The 17,910-nt window shown below is 33.0% G+C and overlaps 1 protein-coding gene across 2 annotated transcripts in view; it reads left to right on the top strand.

Moving 5' to 3' along the window:
• The window catches only part of LOC133177579 (hypoxia-inducible factor 1-alpha-like), a 33,066-nt gene extending 16,124 nt beyond the window's left edge, over nucleotides 1-16,942 (top strand). For both annotated transcript variants that reach the window (XM_061312549.1, XM_061312556.1), the window contains exons 2-15: nucleotides 641-840; nucleotides 1,844-1,974; nucleotides 4,899-5,090; nucleotides 5,424-5,614; nucleotides 6,600-6,706; nucleotides 8,854-9,001; nucleotides 9,461-9,627; nucleotides 10,008-10,088; nucleotides 11,144-11,259; nucleotides 11,593-11,718; nucleotides 12,151-12,266; nucleotides 12,643-12,869; nucleotides 13,893-13,990; nucleotides 14,836-16,942. In XM_061312549.1, coding sequence (XP_061168533.1) covers nucleotides 641-840; nucleotides 1,844-1,974; nucleotides 4,899-5,090; nucleotides 5,424-5,614; nucleotides 6,600-6,706; nucleotides 8,854-9,001; nucleotides 9,461-9,627; nucleotides 10,008-10,088; nucleotides 11,144-11,259; nucleotides 11,593-11,718; nucleotides 12,151-12,266; nucleotides 12,643-12,869; nucleotides 13,893-13,990; nucleotides 14,836-15,009 — 2,074 coding nt within the window. In that variant the 3' untranslated portion in view covers nucleotides 15,010-16,942. The remainder of the gene's footprint in view (nucleotides 1-640; nucleotides 841-1,843; nucleotides 1,975-4,898; nucleotides 5,091-5,423; nucleotides 5,615-6,599; nucleotides 6,707-8,853; nucleotides 9,002-9,460; nucleotides 9,628-10,007; nucleotides 10,089-11,143; nucleotides 11,260-11,592; nucleotides 11,719-12,150; nucleotides 12,267-12,642; nucleotides 12,870-13,892; nucleotides 13,991-14,835) is intronic.
• The last annotated feature ends 968 nt before the right edge of the window (nucleotides 16,943-17,910 follow it).

The raw sequence follows: 17,910 nt of genomic DNA, 5'->3' as shown, positions 1-17,910 counted from the left end.
GATCACCTGGCAACTTACTTTTGGAAGTTTTAATTAATTTTAATTAGGATGCTGTGTATATCAGGTGTCAACATTAATTAAAATATCCACTTGTCCATTCATTTGGACGAGGTGCCCACAGTTACTTGTGTGAAGTCACTGTTTACCTGCCCTGAACTCCAACAAAAATTGTATAATGAGGTAGTTATAATTGATATTGACTTAATATTACAAGATTTGTTTAATCATGAAAATTAGAACATTACTGAACCAGAATACTGTAGAATTGTCTGTCTGAAAGTCTCAGTCACTCGTTCTCCTCTGTAAATTATTTTTAGATTGTAGCATTTTATTTGCTCATTTCTATAATGGCAGTACATGAGTTGAGGGTTGTCCCTAAGACCCGGGGGCTGGGGAATTTCCCTTCTTATAATGACATAATCCCCCAGTTACTCTGGTATTCCCCATCATCCCCCTGTTAAGGGAGGAACCCCTGCAGACCCCTTCTACTTTTTTAATGCCCCCTGCTATTTTAATTCTTAGGGACAACCCTGGCAGTAACAGCCATTTTGAATAATGATGTTTCTTTTGTTGATTATCAATTAAAAAATGAAATTTTTATCTGAAATGTTGATTTCATGCTGTTTATGATTTTTTTCAGGAATTCAGAGAAAAGGAAGGAGAAATCTCGCGATGCAGCTCGCTGTCGACGCGGCAGGGAGACAGAGATTTTCTCTGAGCTGGCGGACCAAATCCCACAATACAGCGGAGGTCACAGTTCACTGGATAAGGCCTCCATAATGAGGCTTGCCATCAGTTACCTGAAAGTCAGTAAAATAATGGAGACCCAGCGTAACAATAGTAAGTCATACTATAAATCAGTTTTTATTCACATTAGAACTTTATTTTCCTATTTTATTTTTATTTGAGACTGTCCGGTAGCAATTAATGTATTCATTACCCTGTATATTTGCATTATTAATTTAAATGAGTAAATACAACAACAACCAAACTAGCCAAAAATATTATTTTGCTCATATATTTACAAAGTTAACTCTCTCCTGAAATTAAGGTGTCAGGAAATTTGGTTTAAAGTTGAATTTAAGATTTATTATCTTCAGTAAAAGCCACAAATTACAGTAAAACTCGATTATCAGAAAGTCACTGGGACTTCAAACTTTGTTTTCATATAACCGAGATACTTTATAACTGTATAAGAAACACAGTGATAAAGTCTTCTACAGGGTTTGTAAATAGTTCGACCCTTATAACCAAGATTTCCTTATAAGGGAGTGCTTTATAACAGAGTTTTACTATATACGCACTCTCCCAGGTAGGGCTTGATAGCTCATTCTCAATACAAGAGCAAGTGTAATGTCCACTTGCAATTGAGCAGCTTTTGTTGGCTCTGGGCTCACTGTCTCTCTGAAGTGAAACCAGAAGGTAATTAGTTTTGCTTTGCTTAATTAATATATATATATATATATATATATATATATATATATATATATATATATATATATATATATATATATATATATATATGCTGTATCAGCTAGGTCAGGACCTGATTTTTGGAAGAAACTTGAAATCAAAGTCCTGGTTGTTCAAAAAATTTTCATTTTCCTTCTGTGCAATGATATATATATATTATATGATATTCTGACCTTTATGCTTTGGTGGTTTAAGTCCACATTTCTTTTGGAAAGTAATGATTTATGATTTTTGAAACAAATTTCAAACAATATTACTTGAAAACCAGAAAATGAGTTTTAGGAAGATTAAATATGTTATTCACTACATACTTTGTGAGGATTTGATACCCGATTGTTCCGATATAGACCTGACTTTTCTCTATCTTTAGGACATGCCCCGTGTGAGGAGTTTGATTCTCTCTACAGTAAGGCTCTGGACGGATTTGTGGCCATCTTGTCTAATGAAGGGGACCTCGTCTACATCTCTGAAAGTGTCTCCAAATATCTGGGCATTCAGCAGGTGAGAATTTATTGGTGACCTGGATAGCGAGAGGCAGGGAGTAGAAGTTATAGGTGGACTAGCCATGCTGTGAGAGGAAGGGGTGGAAGATATAGGTATAGACTAGTTAGTTAGAGGATGGAGTTGGAAGTTGTAGGTATAGACAGATTAGTCAGAGGGAGGGAGGGATTTGTAGGTTGACTGGTTGGTGAGAAGGAGCTTCATGGGTGGAAATTTGAAGCACTTACCTGTCAGGTGGAGACAGAGAATGTGTTACATGTTCTGTTTATTAAACATTGTTAAAATAATTATTTATAACTGCAACCTTGAATGGGACAGCTCATCTGATTAATAACATTTAAGACTTAAGTGTTAATATGCATTAGGAGCTGATGAGATGAACAGCCATACAGGTTAATGTCTGTAGTTATATCAAGGTTGTAAGTTTACCTTTGGGATGATTTAGCAGAGCTATCAATGTATATTGGTCAGCCGGGAATATGTTTTATGTTGTAATTTGTTTAATGATGTTTTAAGAAATTTGCAAGTCACCATGAATGGCCAAAATTAAATAAAAAAATCCAAAAACAATTGGTAGGATGGGGTCAATAACTGATAGAGTCAACTGGATCCCCCTTGTTATCAGAACAAGTTATAGAGAGGGCCTCTACAGGTCATTAAATGGAAACAAAGTATTGTATTAGACTTGTTTGATTGAGAAAATTGCAACACCAGCGTAGGATCAAAGATTTATTCCCAGAGCACAGAGATTAGATTCTGTCAGTGTACATCTTTTTTTTTTTTTAGCTGATTTTTGACCATTTGATGAACACAAAGATCTTTAATTACTCTTAGACTAGTATCTAATCTTATACGTGATAAATTGGAATATTTTATGAGCTACAGAACAAATGGCCTTTGTTTGATTGATTACTCATTTCATTATTTTATGCATGGAGTTATTGACCACAAAAGTTCACAAGAATGATCTTGAAGAAGATCGGTGAAGAGTTACTGCCCTTTTTGCTTCTTTGGGGAATGACAAATCTAGTATTGCATGTGTGGCTTTTTCCATGAAATTTGAAAATAACTAGAACATGTAGAATTGGATGCTACTAGTTACAGATAAAAATTTTGAATGGGCCTTTTCCTGTGATTGTGCATTATTCAGGAAACGCATAAAAAAACCCAGAAACATGCACCAAAGAAAATGTTGAGAGTGAAATTATCTGTGTGTAAAAATATTGACCCTTAAAGTAAAATTTTCAAATAAGAAAAAAAATTAATATTATTGTAAATTCATTACAGTAATAAATATGCTAGGAATTGGAGGTAGAAATCAGGGTTAAGTGGGTATATGTGTCCAGGGCTCTCACGCCATTTTTTTGGGGACTGGGGCCGGGGCCATTCAAATTGGGAAAATTATTGTTATTTTGGAGAAAATTGGGAAAACCTGGTTCCTTATTGAAGCCGAACCAGTTTACAAATATAGGTGGCATGAACTAATTAATACAGTCGTACACAGAACTATAGTTTGTTTCACTTTCACTAGTTGGTGATTAAGTGTCATTGATTAGGATTTTAAAAAAATATTTTGCTGTAGAAAATTTGGAAATTTAGACTTTGCTTTTGGGAAAAAAGGTACCTTTTTTGCATTGGGAATGGGGCCGTTCGACGGCCCCAGTTATAGAGAATTGAGAGCCCTGTGTGTGCAGTGTTTTCAGACTTATTTACTCACTAAGGAAACCTATATTAAGTCTCCAATAGTTAAGTAGTGTATAAACTCTGTAAATATCAGGTCAAGAAATCAGCTTGTAGGAGTGCTTGGTTAGCAAAGCCATGTAACCCAGAAAAAGTCATAAAAATGGAGGGATTGCATGAGGTTTCAGACATGTCTTAGAATTAATGAGTTCTAATTTCTGTACTTCCTGTCTCGCGGGCTTATTTAATGTTGATGACTCGGTGATCTTAGTTAATGAAAGAGAGTTTTGTTGTATAAGCTTGAAAAACGAGGTTAATCCCACAATGGACTATATCATATGACCAGGTATTAGCTGTCCTGTATTGTTTATTGATGCTGAAAGCTTAAAACAGATCTATATGTGACATTTTACTAAGAGTCTACTGGGTATATTATTACTGTTTATATATATATATATATAAACAATGAGTATATATACAGTTGAACTCCGGTATCTCGAACACTGATATCTCGAATGCTATGGATATGTCGAAGTGATTTTGAAGTCCCAAGTGCTTATTTCTTAAGAATTTTACCCTGGATATCTTGAATCCTCGGATATCTGTAAGTATTTTTTCGGTCCCATCGAGTTCGAGATAATGAGGTTTGACTGTATATCTATAATACATTTATTTTTGACTGCCAAAAAATTATTGCATATTTATACAAACTGGAAAAAGGAAAATTCTGAAAATTAAACACAACAAAAATAAATTATAGACATCAAAAAACTCGAGTACTGTAGCAAGAGATTTTTCTGAACCGGACCTTTGTAATATCATTCATTATATAGAAGGCAACATATGGCATACAGGATATATAAGTTTTGACTGCATTTATTCATACATATTTGATTTCTGTTTGCTGTAACAGATTGCAAATTTATCCCTGAAATAAAAAATTCCCATTGATGATTTTTTCATTGAAAAAAAAAATACAAATTTGTCAGTTGAGTGAACAGATGTGAAAATTTTAATATGATGCTCCTAGAAATAACATAATTTTGCAAAAAGTTCATAGATGGTGCAATTTACAGAATTATGTAATTAAAAGAAGTTTTTTTTTTTTAATTTCAACTGTTTTGAAATTTTTAGTTTCAATACGCAAAGCTTGAAATGGTTGGTGTAGAAATATTTCATTTTCTAAGACTATCATTATCAGGTGTGAATATCTAAGGTATTAATTTTGGAACTTGCTTGTTCAGGTGGACCTAGTGGGGCAGTCCATTTATGAATTTGTTCACCCCTGCGACCATGAAGACATTACGGACATTTTCCACAATAATGGCCGCGACAAGAAAAAGTCCAAAGATGCCCACCACACTTTCTTTGTCAGGATGAAATGTACGCTGACTAACAAGGGCAAAAATGTCAACCTTAAGTCAGCCACTTACAAGGTCTGTGTTAGAGTGATTTCACTTATTCTAGAGGTGTCAAATTAAATTTCTTGCTTATAAAAAAAAAATATTAAAGTACAAATGAATTATTGAAAGATTGTGCAAATAAAGGTAATTTGATTATGAAATTTTTATGCAAATTTAGACTGAAACATACCAAATTAGTGTAGTAAATTTTCAAAACCATAACAAAGTTAGCAAATTTTTTTTCCTTTTAATGATATGGCCGGATGACATAAAAGAAAAACAATGTAGCTAAACATGATTTAATGCTTATAAGTATTGCAGTTTTTTAATGGAATTGTAAATTAATGTAATCCTTTTGATGGACAGGTGATTAAGTTTTCGGGGAAGTTGATTGAGGACAAGGTTAAGAAGGAGTCCGGGGGAGAGGGGAACCCTCCCTATCTGCTGGTGATTGGGGAACCCATACCCCACCCCTCAAACATTGAGATCCCCCTGGATAGAATGACGTTCCTCAGCAGGCACAACATGGACATGAAATTCACGTATTGTGATGACAGGTAACCATGACAATGTGATTAATTGTACTCTGATATTACCATAGCAACTGTGTGAAGTTTTTAAAATTTCAGTGGAACAGATGAGAAAAAAACAAATATATTTTTGCTCTAAAGAAAAAAACATGACTTTTTAGGATTGCAGACTGATAACTGATAAATTGTTTTGAGCGTAGAGTGTGTTGAACTCAAGTCTCCTTATGAGTTGTAAATCAACAACACTAATGACTTATATATGAACCAAGATATTGATGTCTAGAGAATAATCAGAAGTCTCTATCATTAATGAAGCTGTGCCATTACATATTTTGATTGTTGTAATGAATGTGTAGGAAGTTTGATGCAGAATATTCCCTATTAAGGCTGTTAAAGCTTATATGTAAAATGAATTATTCACTATTTGTTGAACTTGTGACTTTGATGAGAGTGAAAAGATACAAACACTATGAGCTATTTTTCCCTCTTTACATCATTATTACTTAAGGAAGCTCTAAACTCTAATGAAATAGTTTTTTGGAGTCTGAGAAAATTATATCATATACACTGTCAGGTGTATGTTGAGTTTATCTAGTTCATTTTCAACATAGGGTACCTGCCATATTTCCACAGGTCAAAGACAATGAACAGAATCTGATTTTTACTAAGGTTGGCAAAATACAAGAAGAAAATGTATTCAAGCACTTAATCTTGGTCTAATATAATGTTGAGAATACTTTAGTGTATTACAAACTTTTTTTTTATACATTCATCAAGTAACATCTACATTGTAAGGGCAGATCACTCTAACTGCATGCATAAAACTCCCCTACAATTAGAACTCTTCAGTATGCAGAGTTTAGCACTTTCTTAAGTTGTATAAACTTTAGATGAAAAAACTTGAAATAGGAAAGAGAAATTGAACAAAGAGATTCTTGAACTTGTAAATAATATAGTGGATATACCAGTAATAAATAGAATGTTTTACTATCTTGATGTTTTTTTTACACAGGGTGAAGGATCTGCTGGGCTACAACTGTTCAGACCTGATCAACAAATCTCTGTTTGACTATCATCATGCTATGGACAGTGAGCTCATTGACCAGGCCTATAAATACTGTAAGTCTTTACTCAGAGGCTGTTAAGGGCCATTGATACTCTGATAAGAGAGATAACTCTAAATGGGATAAATGTCTATTATTCCTCTTAAATTTGTGAAGTTGAAATATCATTTTTGACAAGCTTTGCCTTGCAAGCTTTGTTAAAATTGATTGCATTCATCTTATAAAATACATTTCTTTTGGAAAATCTTAGATTTTATTATAAGTGAACAGAGGATGTATGAACTTTAAGGGAGTTGAAACTTCTACCTACCTGTTTTATTTTAAAAAAGGAAAGCAATTTTCTTTTCTGGGAATCCCCCCCCCCCCCCCCCCCCCCCCCCCGAAAAAAAAGAGTGAATTTCTCACAGCCATTTTTTGTTGGTTATGGTAATAAATACTGAAACACAACAGGTTACAAGAGAAGCTGATTAAGTAACTAACAATTAAGACATGTAAAAATTACAAAAAGGTCTTGTAATATGTACATTGGTAGGTAAACATATAAAGACTAAGCATGATCAAACTGCAAAACTTGTCTCAGCTACAAATTCTAAAATTCTAAACTTCAGAGTAGAAAATATTCCTTGAGTTAAGAAAGATTTACATGACCAATTACACATGACCAGACTTTTAGGTCTTGTTACTGAGTGGCATAGAATGTGAAAAAAAGGAGTAAAAATAAATTCATCATCTCATTTTGAAACTTGAAATTTTCCATAAGATATGTAATTGGTTTTCTCTTAAATTGAAGATTCACTTACACACACTTATACATGTACATAGATCATATGTTCAAAAGACTTGTATGTTGTTTCTGAAATTGACTTGGATTTCTCTATTGTAATAGTCATACTTTCTGATCTAGATTAGAAGCTCATATCATGAATCTTAAACTTTATGCCTGATTTCTAGCTCTGATAAATCCTAAAATTGTAAATTGAGTTAAGTGGATTGCACCGAGAAATCTGTAGATTTGAGTTTAAAAAGCAGAGTCATGCTTGTGCTTATTAAAGTACATTGAAGATGCGATTGTTTGGTGGGAACGGGTGTGTGAGATTCATTAAAATTTCAAGATAATTGAAACTCCTTACTTTTAAGTTTATCGATGTAGAAGGGAATTTGATGTCTGATTTGACAGTTTTTTGCGTACTTATGATAGCGAGGTGATATAACATGCACAGGATGTGGAGAAATATAGCAGAGTAGGGGAACTCCCTGGTGTCGAACATGCCTTCATCTCATGATACAAAACCACAGAATCTAAAGTATACAGTTATCATTGAGAGAGGGCAGAATGGTCAAGGGGGGAGAAAGAGAGATGGAAAGACAAGGGAGAGAGAGAATTTTATATGTGTTTACGTGACATGTTTAAAAGTAAGAAAACTTAACTGATGATATTTGCTGTGCTTTGTTTTATTAAAGTCAAATGTTGGTCATTTTGTCAGCACACTGACAGAGTTTCTTTTGGTGAAGTGGGGGGGGGGGGGGGTTCAAACTCCTGAAACTTATAAAGAATATTAATTTACTGTAAACTCCAAATATCCAAATAACATTGCTCAAATTTTAAAAAAAATATTCCTTAGAAAAACTTAGTTGATAATATTATGACCTCAGATTTGTGCACAGATGTAAAATCAAACTAACTTTAGCATTTCATATAAATCAAATTGAAGTATTTCAGATAAATTGAAATTCTTTGCTCTTCACTGAACAAGTAGACACAAGAAAATGATTCATAAGGCCTGGTTTCTTCCCCCTGATAAAACTAAAAGATTCTAACATATGACTTAATTTTATGAACGTTCCTCAGCTCCTGTCTTGTAATGTAGGAATCAGAAGGTTGTCTGTCTTGATGATAAAACTCGTGTGTTTTCCACTGGTTTCAGTTTCAAGTTAGAGAGTGCATGTCCTATAATAAAGTAGTAAATAAATCTTAAAAGCTCATCTTAATGAACAACGAACTAAAAATGGTGGGTTTGGGGTGGGGGTGGGGGGTTGGAAAGAAGAATAAATCTGTACATATTATTTAGGGTTTTTTTTTTTTTTTTCATATTTACAACTGTAGATTTTCTTTCTAAGTTTTCATATTTACAATTGTAGATTTTCTTTTAAGAAAATGAGTAATTTTTTAGTAGTATACATTGTGTCTGGATTATATTGTAGTGGTTGCTAAGGGACAAGTGATGACCAGTCAGTATCGATTCCTGGCCAAAACGGGGGGACACGTCTGGGTCATCACTCAGGGGACGGTCATCTACAACAGCCGCACCCAGAAACCCCAGTGTGTGGTCTGTGTCCACTATGTTCTCAGGTAAACCTTTAAATTTATTTAAATCATTCTGAGGCAAAACTGTGGTAAATAAAGTAAAAAAATACAGTATATATATATATAATGTATATTATAATTAGAGGTATACTATACCTGTATTGTTTACTGCCTCTCGGGTAAGTCTGAAAATTATTTATTCATAATGTTTACCTCTTTATTGTCCACTATATCCTCAGGTAAAACTGAAGAAAAAGAAAAATATGTATTATTTTTTAATGTTTATCTTTACTGTGGATACAAATTAACTTACATGGCAGACTTAAAACTATAAAAATTACAATATATGCCATTAAAGGACTAGTTTATCATGTATTGTGATTAAAAGGAGGGAAAATATTATAATATATTATACAACTCTGGCTATATGAACATGCCAATGTATGAGATGTAATCACTCTATATAGTATTCTGTGCGTTATAATTTGATTTAAATGTTTGTAGTGGAATTGAGAATCCGAGCCTGATTCTGTCCACATCTCAGCAGACATACAGCCAGCAATTACCCATAATCCCACTGGAGATCAAACTCAGCACCGAGGATGTCTTCAAACCGCGGCCTGAAAACGTTAAAGTGGACGAGTTCTACTTCCCGCCGGGCAGCAAGATGTGTAAGTTACCTCAAACAATGCCTTACATTAGCCATTTGAAAACATTTGTGTCACATAGTTTAATTTATTCATATTTTTCAAAACCTTGGGAACTCTCTTGTATATGAAAAAACATTTTTAAAAGATCTCATGTCATTTAAACAGATTTCTATTTTGTAAATTCATGAATTCTATAAGAATTCTGGTCCAGATTTGTTTCTTTTCTGGTTACATTATTATTAGAGCATTTCTACTCACTCGGGTGAGCATTGTGAGTCACTGTCCTTTTATATACATACAGATCAAGTTACTGATATTTATCATGACAAAATAAAGCTTGTATTAACCTTTTGCAGACTTCTACTTACCAAGCCATTAATGTTAAACTTTATGTTTTGTAGCCTCCATGAAAATTGACAAGAATGTAGATCTGACCCACCTGGCTCCAACCTCCGGGGATATCTGTGTACCCCTGATTGATGGTAAGTGCCTGCCACTCTCCCTTCTAACCCCCCCCCCTCCCCCCCCCCAAAAAAAAAAAAATATATATATATAGACCTTAATTTCCTTTTGCTGTTGTTTGAGAACCAGGTTCTGTTAAAAAAATGAAATCTAATGATTGCATGCTTTTCTAAAAATCTTTTCAAATATAACATAAAATAGAAAATTCAGAATAGTATAATAAGGATGATGCACATGTATGATACAAATTAACTAGTAGATTATTTAACTTAATGTGTACTGTTATTTTTGAAAAACGGGGGAAAAAAATTTAGAAAGAATGAAAGGGAAATAACTTGTGTTTGTAAATATGCCATAAAACATAACAATCTTTTAAAAAATCATGAAAAAACAACATATTGTTAATAAGGTCATATATCCAATTACAAAATAAGATTTGAATAAAAATAACTGATGTGATTTGGAGAATTTGTCCTTGGTTAATTTTCCATTTGTATTTATTGGGAATACCTGTTATACAGAATGAAACGTACCTTTTATGAAATTTAAAATTTTCTGGTACAGATAAATAGATTGGATATGAATTGTCTTGGAGCTTATTTTGCTATGAAGAATATAGAAAGTGAGAATTATGTCTGACGTGTTTAATTAGCACCATAAATTGGTAATCCATAAAGTAAAGAATTTTTTTTAATTGTGACTAAAAATGAGGTCAGCAAGTGAAAGGATTTTTTTGTTATTCCCCCCCCCCCCCTTTCCTCTAAAAATTATAGGTGTCACTCTGGATTTCATTTTAATTAGTATTCATCAAGTAATACTTTTGATAAACACCTTTTATAGGAAAAGACTACTATCAAATGATCCATTCTTAAATTCAAATTTAAAATTTTGGGTAAAATGGAATTGAAAAGAATATATTTAAAATTGATCAGGAGAAATAATAAAACTTGATTTGGCCTTGCACACTTTAGATTTAGGAAAAAAAAACATTATGGCAAAAATGCAAATTCTCTTGTCTCTGATGAATAAAACTTGATGAAACTTGGCATGATGAGTATAAATTTTATTATTTCAGAGAACTGTGTTCCGTTCTCCACTAACTTGCCACTTCCTGTTCTGAAAGAGGAGCCGGATGTCTTCAGTAAGCGGGTCTGTTCTCAGCAGGCTTACTCCCCGTTATCAAGTCCTGCGGTGAGTCTCTCATCTGTTGTTATCAAATACAGTCAAACCATGTTATCTCAAACTTGATGGGGCAAAAAAAAAACAACAACTTTTAAGACATCTGAAGATTCAAGATATTGATAGAAATTAAAATACATCAGGAGAAAGTGGGACATTCCACTCCCTCATGTTTGAGATACAGAAGTTAAACTGTTGTATATTAGGAGAGTTTAAGGACTGCTGTTGATTTCATTCATATTAAATTTTCAAAGCATTTTTTACAAGTTTTCATGTAATGATAGATTTTCCTTGTAACTGATAGTTTCCTTACAGTTACTTTGGAGTTTTATACATTTGTTATAGTCTGTAAGTCCAGCACCCGTCAGCCCTATGGACTACACTAACCCCCTGACCCCAAGTGTAGTGGATGCCATGGATAAGTTTTTCTCTGCCGTGGACACCTACCCCAGGAAAGACCACGCAGCTGCCGTAAGTGTAACCATGGTTACCAGCAGGTGTTAATGAATATTTGTTATCGAGGAGGTCTAGATTGGGATTGTCAATCAGCACAATTTGTGGGTGTTAATTAATTATCCTTGCTTTGTCCGTCTGAGATATAACATTTAGTTTTTCTGAAATGTTAAATGATTTAACCATGTGCTAATTATTTATTAAAGGACAGGATCCTGTAAATTAAAAAAACAAGTCTGTTTTCTTGAAATTTGACATAGATATGAAGGCTTCGATATTTTGGTTAAATGTTTTCCATGTAATATTGAAAATCCCCACCTATAGATTTAAATAGAAAAACCCCTTTTAGGAAAAGAATTATTATAAGTAAATAAATTAGATTTATGTTCTTTGGCATTTTAATAGGGATATTAGGGCCCCTTAAGTAAATATGTTTTGTTTGTTTTCTAGGACCTTGACTTGGATATGAGGGCCCCTTACATCCCCATGAATAAGAAGGAGGACTTTAGCTTACTGCCCCCCACCAGTGATGCGTTGTTTACCATCAACAATGACTTCAATCCAGGGTATGGGTTGTTTGATGATACATATTGTGTGCCTATTGCATATTTCAACACCTATCTTGCTGACTTTTGTCAGCAAGATAGGTCTTGACTTTTATCTTGCTAACTTTTGTGTATAAATCAACATCATGGACCTTAGGATATGAAGAAGAACTGTGAACAATACATGTAGTTTGTGTCGCTGTCTACATGTATCTTTGCATGGTTCAATTTTCAAAAGTTATTTTATTCAAATATTTTTTAAAAGCTTATATAAATACTTTGCCAACTACAGACTCGGTAAATAAAGATGATTATGTCAAGCTTATATCTTACCTGTTAAATTTTGTTAAAAATTAAACTCTTTTTATGTCAAGTACTATTTGTTTGTTTTTGACAGTTTGTTTGGACGCACAGAGTCTGTGTTTGTACCAAAGGATAAACTATACCAGGACCCACCCAAGGAAGCCCGCATGAGTATTCGCGACATGTTAGTAGGAAGTACTGCTGTGGCTAGCATCGAACAGCCCCCCGATACGTTTAATCTGCAGATGAAGCGCCCCCTAGACATGAACAGTCTGGAGAAAGGACCGCCTACAAAGAAACGCTTTATGCAGGAGTATCAGGGTACGGAATTTATCTCTATTTTTTTTTTGAAATTTTAAACTTACGAGAAAAAGGGACATAAATTTATTGCTAGTTGGTTTAAATTTGTTGTTCAGTGAAATGTTGTTCAATCTGTGTGTTCTAGGATGTAGAAATTATTTTTTCTTCTCAGAGCATAATTCAAAGAAAAATTTGAGGGAAAGTGGCACATTTTTACATTGAATAAGAAACACAGTTTGATTTTTTTTTTTTTTTTTTTTTGAATTATCTTACCTTTGTGGTTTGCTTTGTGACGTAATGTCATCCTACATTTGTATATGACTCATGATAGTTTGGTTCACACTTTGAAAGCTCAATGACTCACAATCTAGCTAGCATTCCTAATTGTAATTATCGTTAAGGAAAGTGTTTATTAGTTGATTAATATTGAAATGAGGAAGGCAAGAATTTTAACAAGATTTTCCTGCTAGATTATTACATAAAGAAATGTCAAAAAGTTATTGACTGGTCATGCAGTACTTTCTTATTTTGAAAGAAAATTGATACATAATATTAATATTACTTATATAAGGAACTGATGTCAGTTGGGGATGTTTAAATTTTAATTTATCTTGAAAATAATTTGACATTTAATTAATATCAGTTAACACTAAAACATTTACTTCCATGTGGAGGAATATATTAGATTTGGCCAGTGATTTTAAGAAATAATTCTCTAATTCTCCTCCAAGTGTTTAAACCATAGTATAGGTAAAAAAAAGATCTGAGGCTTCTAGAATTGCAGTAGACTATACTGTGAATAATCTTTTAGAGAAATATTATTAACTTTTTAAAGCAAACAATTACAGAGTTTTCATATTTTAATCTTGGTAGTAAGATTTTTTTTTTTTTTGGCAAAAAAGGATAACTGTGTAGGACAATTTGTCATGCACTTTTATAAATCAATTAAAATTGTTAAAAAAAACTGTTCAGTGATCTTGTACAGTGTTACAGAAATGTGTCAAACTGTTGTGTGTACGTTTGTATTCATGTTGTGTTCTACAGAGCCTCCTAAAAAGCACAGTGTATTGATGAGCCTCCTGGTGAATGGCGAGGACCCTCCCACGGGGTACTCCGTCCACAAAACGCAGCCTCAAAAGCAGGTGAGACACGCCCACCTTAACGAGAGATATTGACCAATCAGCATTAAAACCCCTCAATCTTGCAAAATAATGAGGGAAAAAGTCTCAGGATTGACTGGGAGCCTTTTAATTTTTACCCTTTCCCTCCCCCCCCCAACCCCCCATTTCTTTTCAGTTTATTTTTTTGAAGATGAACAGGGATAATTTTGTTAATCTGGAGACTTTGCTGCTAAAAAATTTGATCTCATTTTTCTTATAGATATATTTTGTTGATGTAAGATTGTGTTGTTTTCATTGCCGGGTGTAATTTGTTTCAGTCAACATATTTACTTTTAATTTTAGTAAATATTAAAGTGTACTACAGTGAAGGAGAATTTGTGATGTTGTCATCATTTAATGTGAATATAAACCCTCCATTTTGTTGTTTGCATACAAATTATGCACTGTTAAGTACACTCTCTTGAGTTATGTCCCTTAGTCTGGATTTGAAATGACATGAATTGTGTGTAGGCTAAGCTAAGGTACAGTTAATGACTGGAGACTTGAAGTCTTCTGATGAAAAATATGACATTTGATCTACAGAAGGCAGAAACTTTGATTTAAAGGGTCTGAGACTCATAGAAATGATTACCTTTTCAAATTTTTGTTACTACATTTGTAATTATAACAGTAAGAATAAAACATGATCCCTGTTTTCTATAGAACTTTATGATACTTCTCCTCAGAGTTTATACAAACTTACATGTATTTTTCAGTGTTTTCCCCAATATATCATTTTGCTTTATAGCTAAATCTTTATTTTCCATTTTTTTTTTCTTCTAAACAGACAAAAGCTTACTTAGTAATGTTTTTTTCTTTCTTTTCAGCCCAAAGCATATTTTCCAGCATTGCAAACCAAGGGGAACAACTCTGGTGGTAAGAAAATGTTTCCTAATCCGGGCTTGGAGGAGGAAGTGATAGAAACTCCAGACGTCTTGCTCCAGAATCCGGATTTGCTTGCTGCCCTGGAGCTGTTTTTGCCGAATTCCGAGCTAATGTGACATCGTTTTTATTGTATCCATGGTAACTGATTTTGTGATGCCACAAAGAAGGAGAAAAACAGGGACTTATCATTGCTATGGAACATTTATTGTTGCTATGTAACATTTACTTTTGTATTGTCACTAGTTGTGTTGTTTTAACATAAAAAAAATGCTTTAAGATTTATTTGTTATATAACATTTAGTATCCAGTGTTGTTAGGATCCGTTGTTATAATTGTTTGTAGGTTTCAGTTGTTTTTTTTTTTTGTTTTGTTTTTTGTTTTTTTTTTAATTAATTGGCAACATTTGTTACAGATTTAGGAATTTGTGAATGGAAAAAAAAGACATTTGCTTATTTTAGCATATAAATCATGTTTGAGGGTGCAAAAAAACTGCTTATAGATTTGGAGCTTTTCAAATTGCCAGATATGATTTTACAACTTGTCAAATGTCAATAATTTATTTTTTGTTGCTGCTGTTCAGCTCATCAATTTATCCTGCTCATTTTTTTCCACCACAACTTTTAGCACTACATAACTACCGTAATCAAAAACTCAATCTTATTTTATGAAGAGATATTTTCATATATTTTTCTCTAAAGGAAAAAAAATGCATTAAAAAAGTTTATTAAAAAAAAAATCAAAAATTGAAGAAAAAAAAGTTTTAAAAAAATTAAAATTAAAAAAATAAAAAAAAAAAAATAAAAAAAATAAAAAAAAAAAGAAGAAAATTAAAAAAAAAATTATAGGATAGGATAAATTTGATCAATGTGAAATGCGTTGTTGTGTTTAGTGCTTGCATGTATATAATGTAGTGAGTTTGTTGATAATGTAGTGCTGATACGTACACAATTTTCTATGTTCTACAAATGCTGCCATAAGAAAGTTTTACATTGGAGATTATAATAATTTCTGTATCAGCTCTCTCATTGTTTCATGTAATTAACATGGGAATTTGCTTTTGAGAATCATTTTTTCTTTTTATTCCCTAACCCTGATGGTAACTCTGACCCTTGCTGTTTATTTGCAAGTAAATTTTTGCCTAACTATCTGTCTCTCAGTTTGGCCCAGAAGCTTGTAGTAGATTTATCATTAATGAGATCATTTGATTTTCACTAGAACTAAGATCAGTGATTATAGATTCAAACTTGTTTGCATGCTCTCAGTATACATTATCCACAAAATATTTTTCGATATTTTCATAATTGACAGATATTTATTGTTCACTTTTATGGAAATAGCCAGGTTGTATTTTCGTTTGAAAGCCCTCCAGGGCTCCGTGGATAATTTGTTAGGATCTGAGTGAATTATTCTGGGTTATGTTTATTATGGTTTAGGGCAGTCTTGTTACTACAAGACCTAGTTTTATTTTTGATTTTTTTTTTTTTTATATAAAGGCAACTTATGAAGGGTTAGTGGGGTGTGTCATATTGTACAGAATTATAAAGATACTAGGCTTCAAAATGTGGTTGAGAAATTTGATTGCAGATGAAAATATTTTTTTTATGATGCAGTGTTGCCATAAAATTTTTATGTTTTAATTTCATGTAAATTCAGGACTCGTCATCTCGAGCAGGACTCGAACGTTGTCAGTCTCGGTTAAAAATAAATTGGAATTTATGTCCTCAAGTGAAAATTTTTAGCTGAAAAGAATCAACAAAAAGCCTTTGTTTCTTTTATACTCTATAGAATGTAATAATTTGTTTTTACTTGGACAACATAGGATAGTAAATGTTGGTTTTTATCTCCCTTTGATAGTAATTGTTGGTTATTATCTCCCTTTTGTCATACAATATAATTATACATTGTACCCACAACTCTTGTTGTGTGTGAGCCATATTCATCAGTCCCTGATTGTGGGGAAAAAAGTGTATTTTGTTTTCATGTGTATCGTTCCTATACAACTCACTGTAAATGAACATATTGTAGTACAATAAAATAAAAATAACAAAATCGACTAAATTTTATTTTTGTTTGGGAGTTTTGTAAGGCATGCATTATAATTTTGATAATTGGACGATATCGCTGAAACTGTTAAACAGTGTCATGCACATGTATGATGTCATAGCATGTCTAAATACATAATGATGTCTGTTAGATATATTCAATATTTATAAAATATTGGATAAATCAAATAAATGAAGAAATTATTTCCCTGATCAAGAGGTGATACGTCATGTATTAGTTACTCAGCACTTCTATCAAAATTGAGAAACTCACAATTCTTGGACCCATGGATCAGACTGCATGGTAGGGCCATGTTGATAATATATGAAAAAAATCCTTACAAAACTTTGAAAATCTTCTTCAGTACACAAGCTGATTAAATGTTTAAAATGAGACCATTTACATTTTTATACCCAACGCAACAAGTTGCAGAGGGGGGGGGGGGGGGGGGGATATAAGGTTTTTGACCCGTCAGTCAGTCCGTCAGTCCTGTTTTTTTGTCAGCGCAACTTTTTTCTGGGAATTTCGGCACTTTTCAACTTAGATTTTTGGCCATATCTTGAATATAGAGATGAACAGTTTGTCAGCGCAACTCCTCATAAACCGCAGCACAGAATTTGGTCAAACTTTGCAGATATTTAGTAGACAGTGTGTGGATGTGTATATTACCAGGAAATTCCGATTCCTTCATTTTTCCAGGAATTTCGGCACTTTTCAACTTAGATTTTTGGCCATATCTTGAATATAGAGATGAACAGTTTGTCAGTGCAACTCCTTTTAAACCGCTGCACAGAATTTGGTCAAACTTTGTACATATTTAGTACACAGTGTGTAGATGTGCATATTACCAGGAAATTCCGGTTCCATTTTTTCCCCTAAGGGTTTTGCCTATTATTGAAGAAACTTTCCAGCTAGGTACATGTAATAAGCAAATCCACTGGAATCAGCTTTTGTAATGAAATTTTATGTGAAAT

The sequence above is a fragment of the Saccostrea echinata genome, unplaced genomic scaffold (assembly GCF_033153115.1).
Source record: "Saccostrea echinata isolate AGI-Se365-2 ecotype Australia unplaced genomic scaffold, CSIRO_AGI_Sech_v1 ptg000002l, whole genome shotgun sequence".
NCBI lineage: Eukaryota > Metazoa > Mollusca > Bivalvia > Ostreida > Ostreidae > Saccostrea > Saccostrea echinata.
Note: the sequence above shows the minus strand (reverse complement) of the source record. Positions and strands in the feature narration are given on the sequence as shown.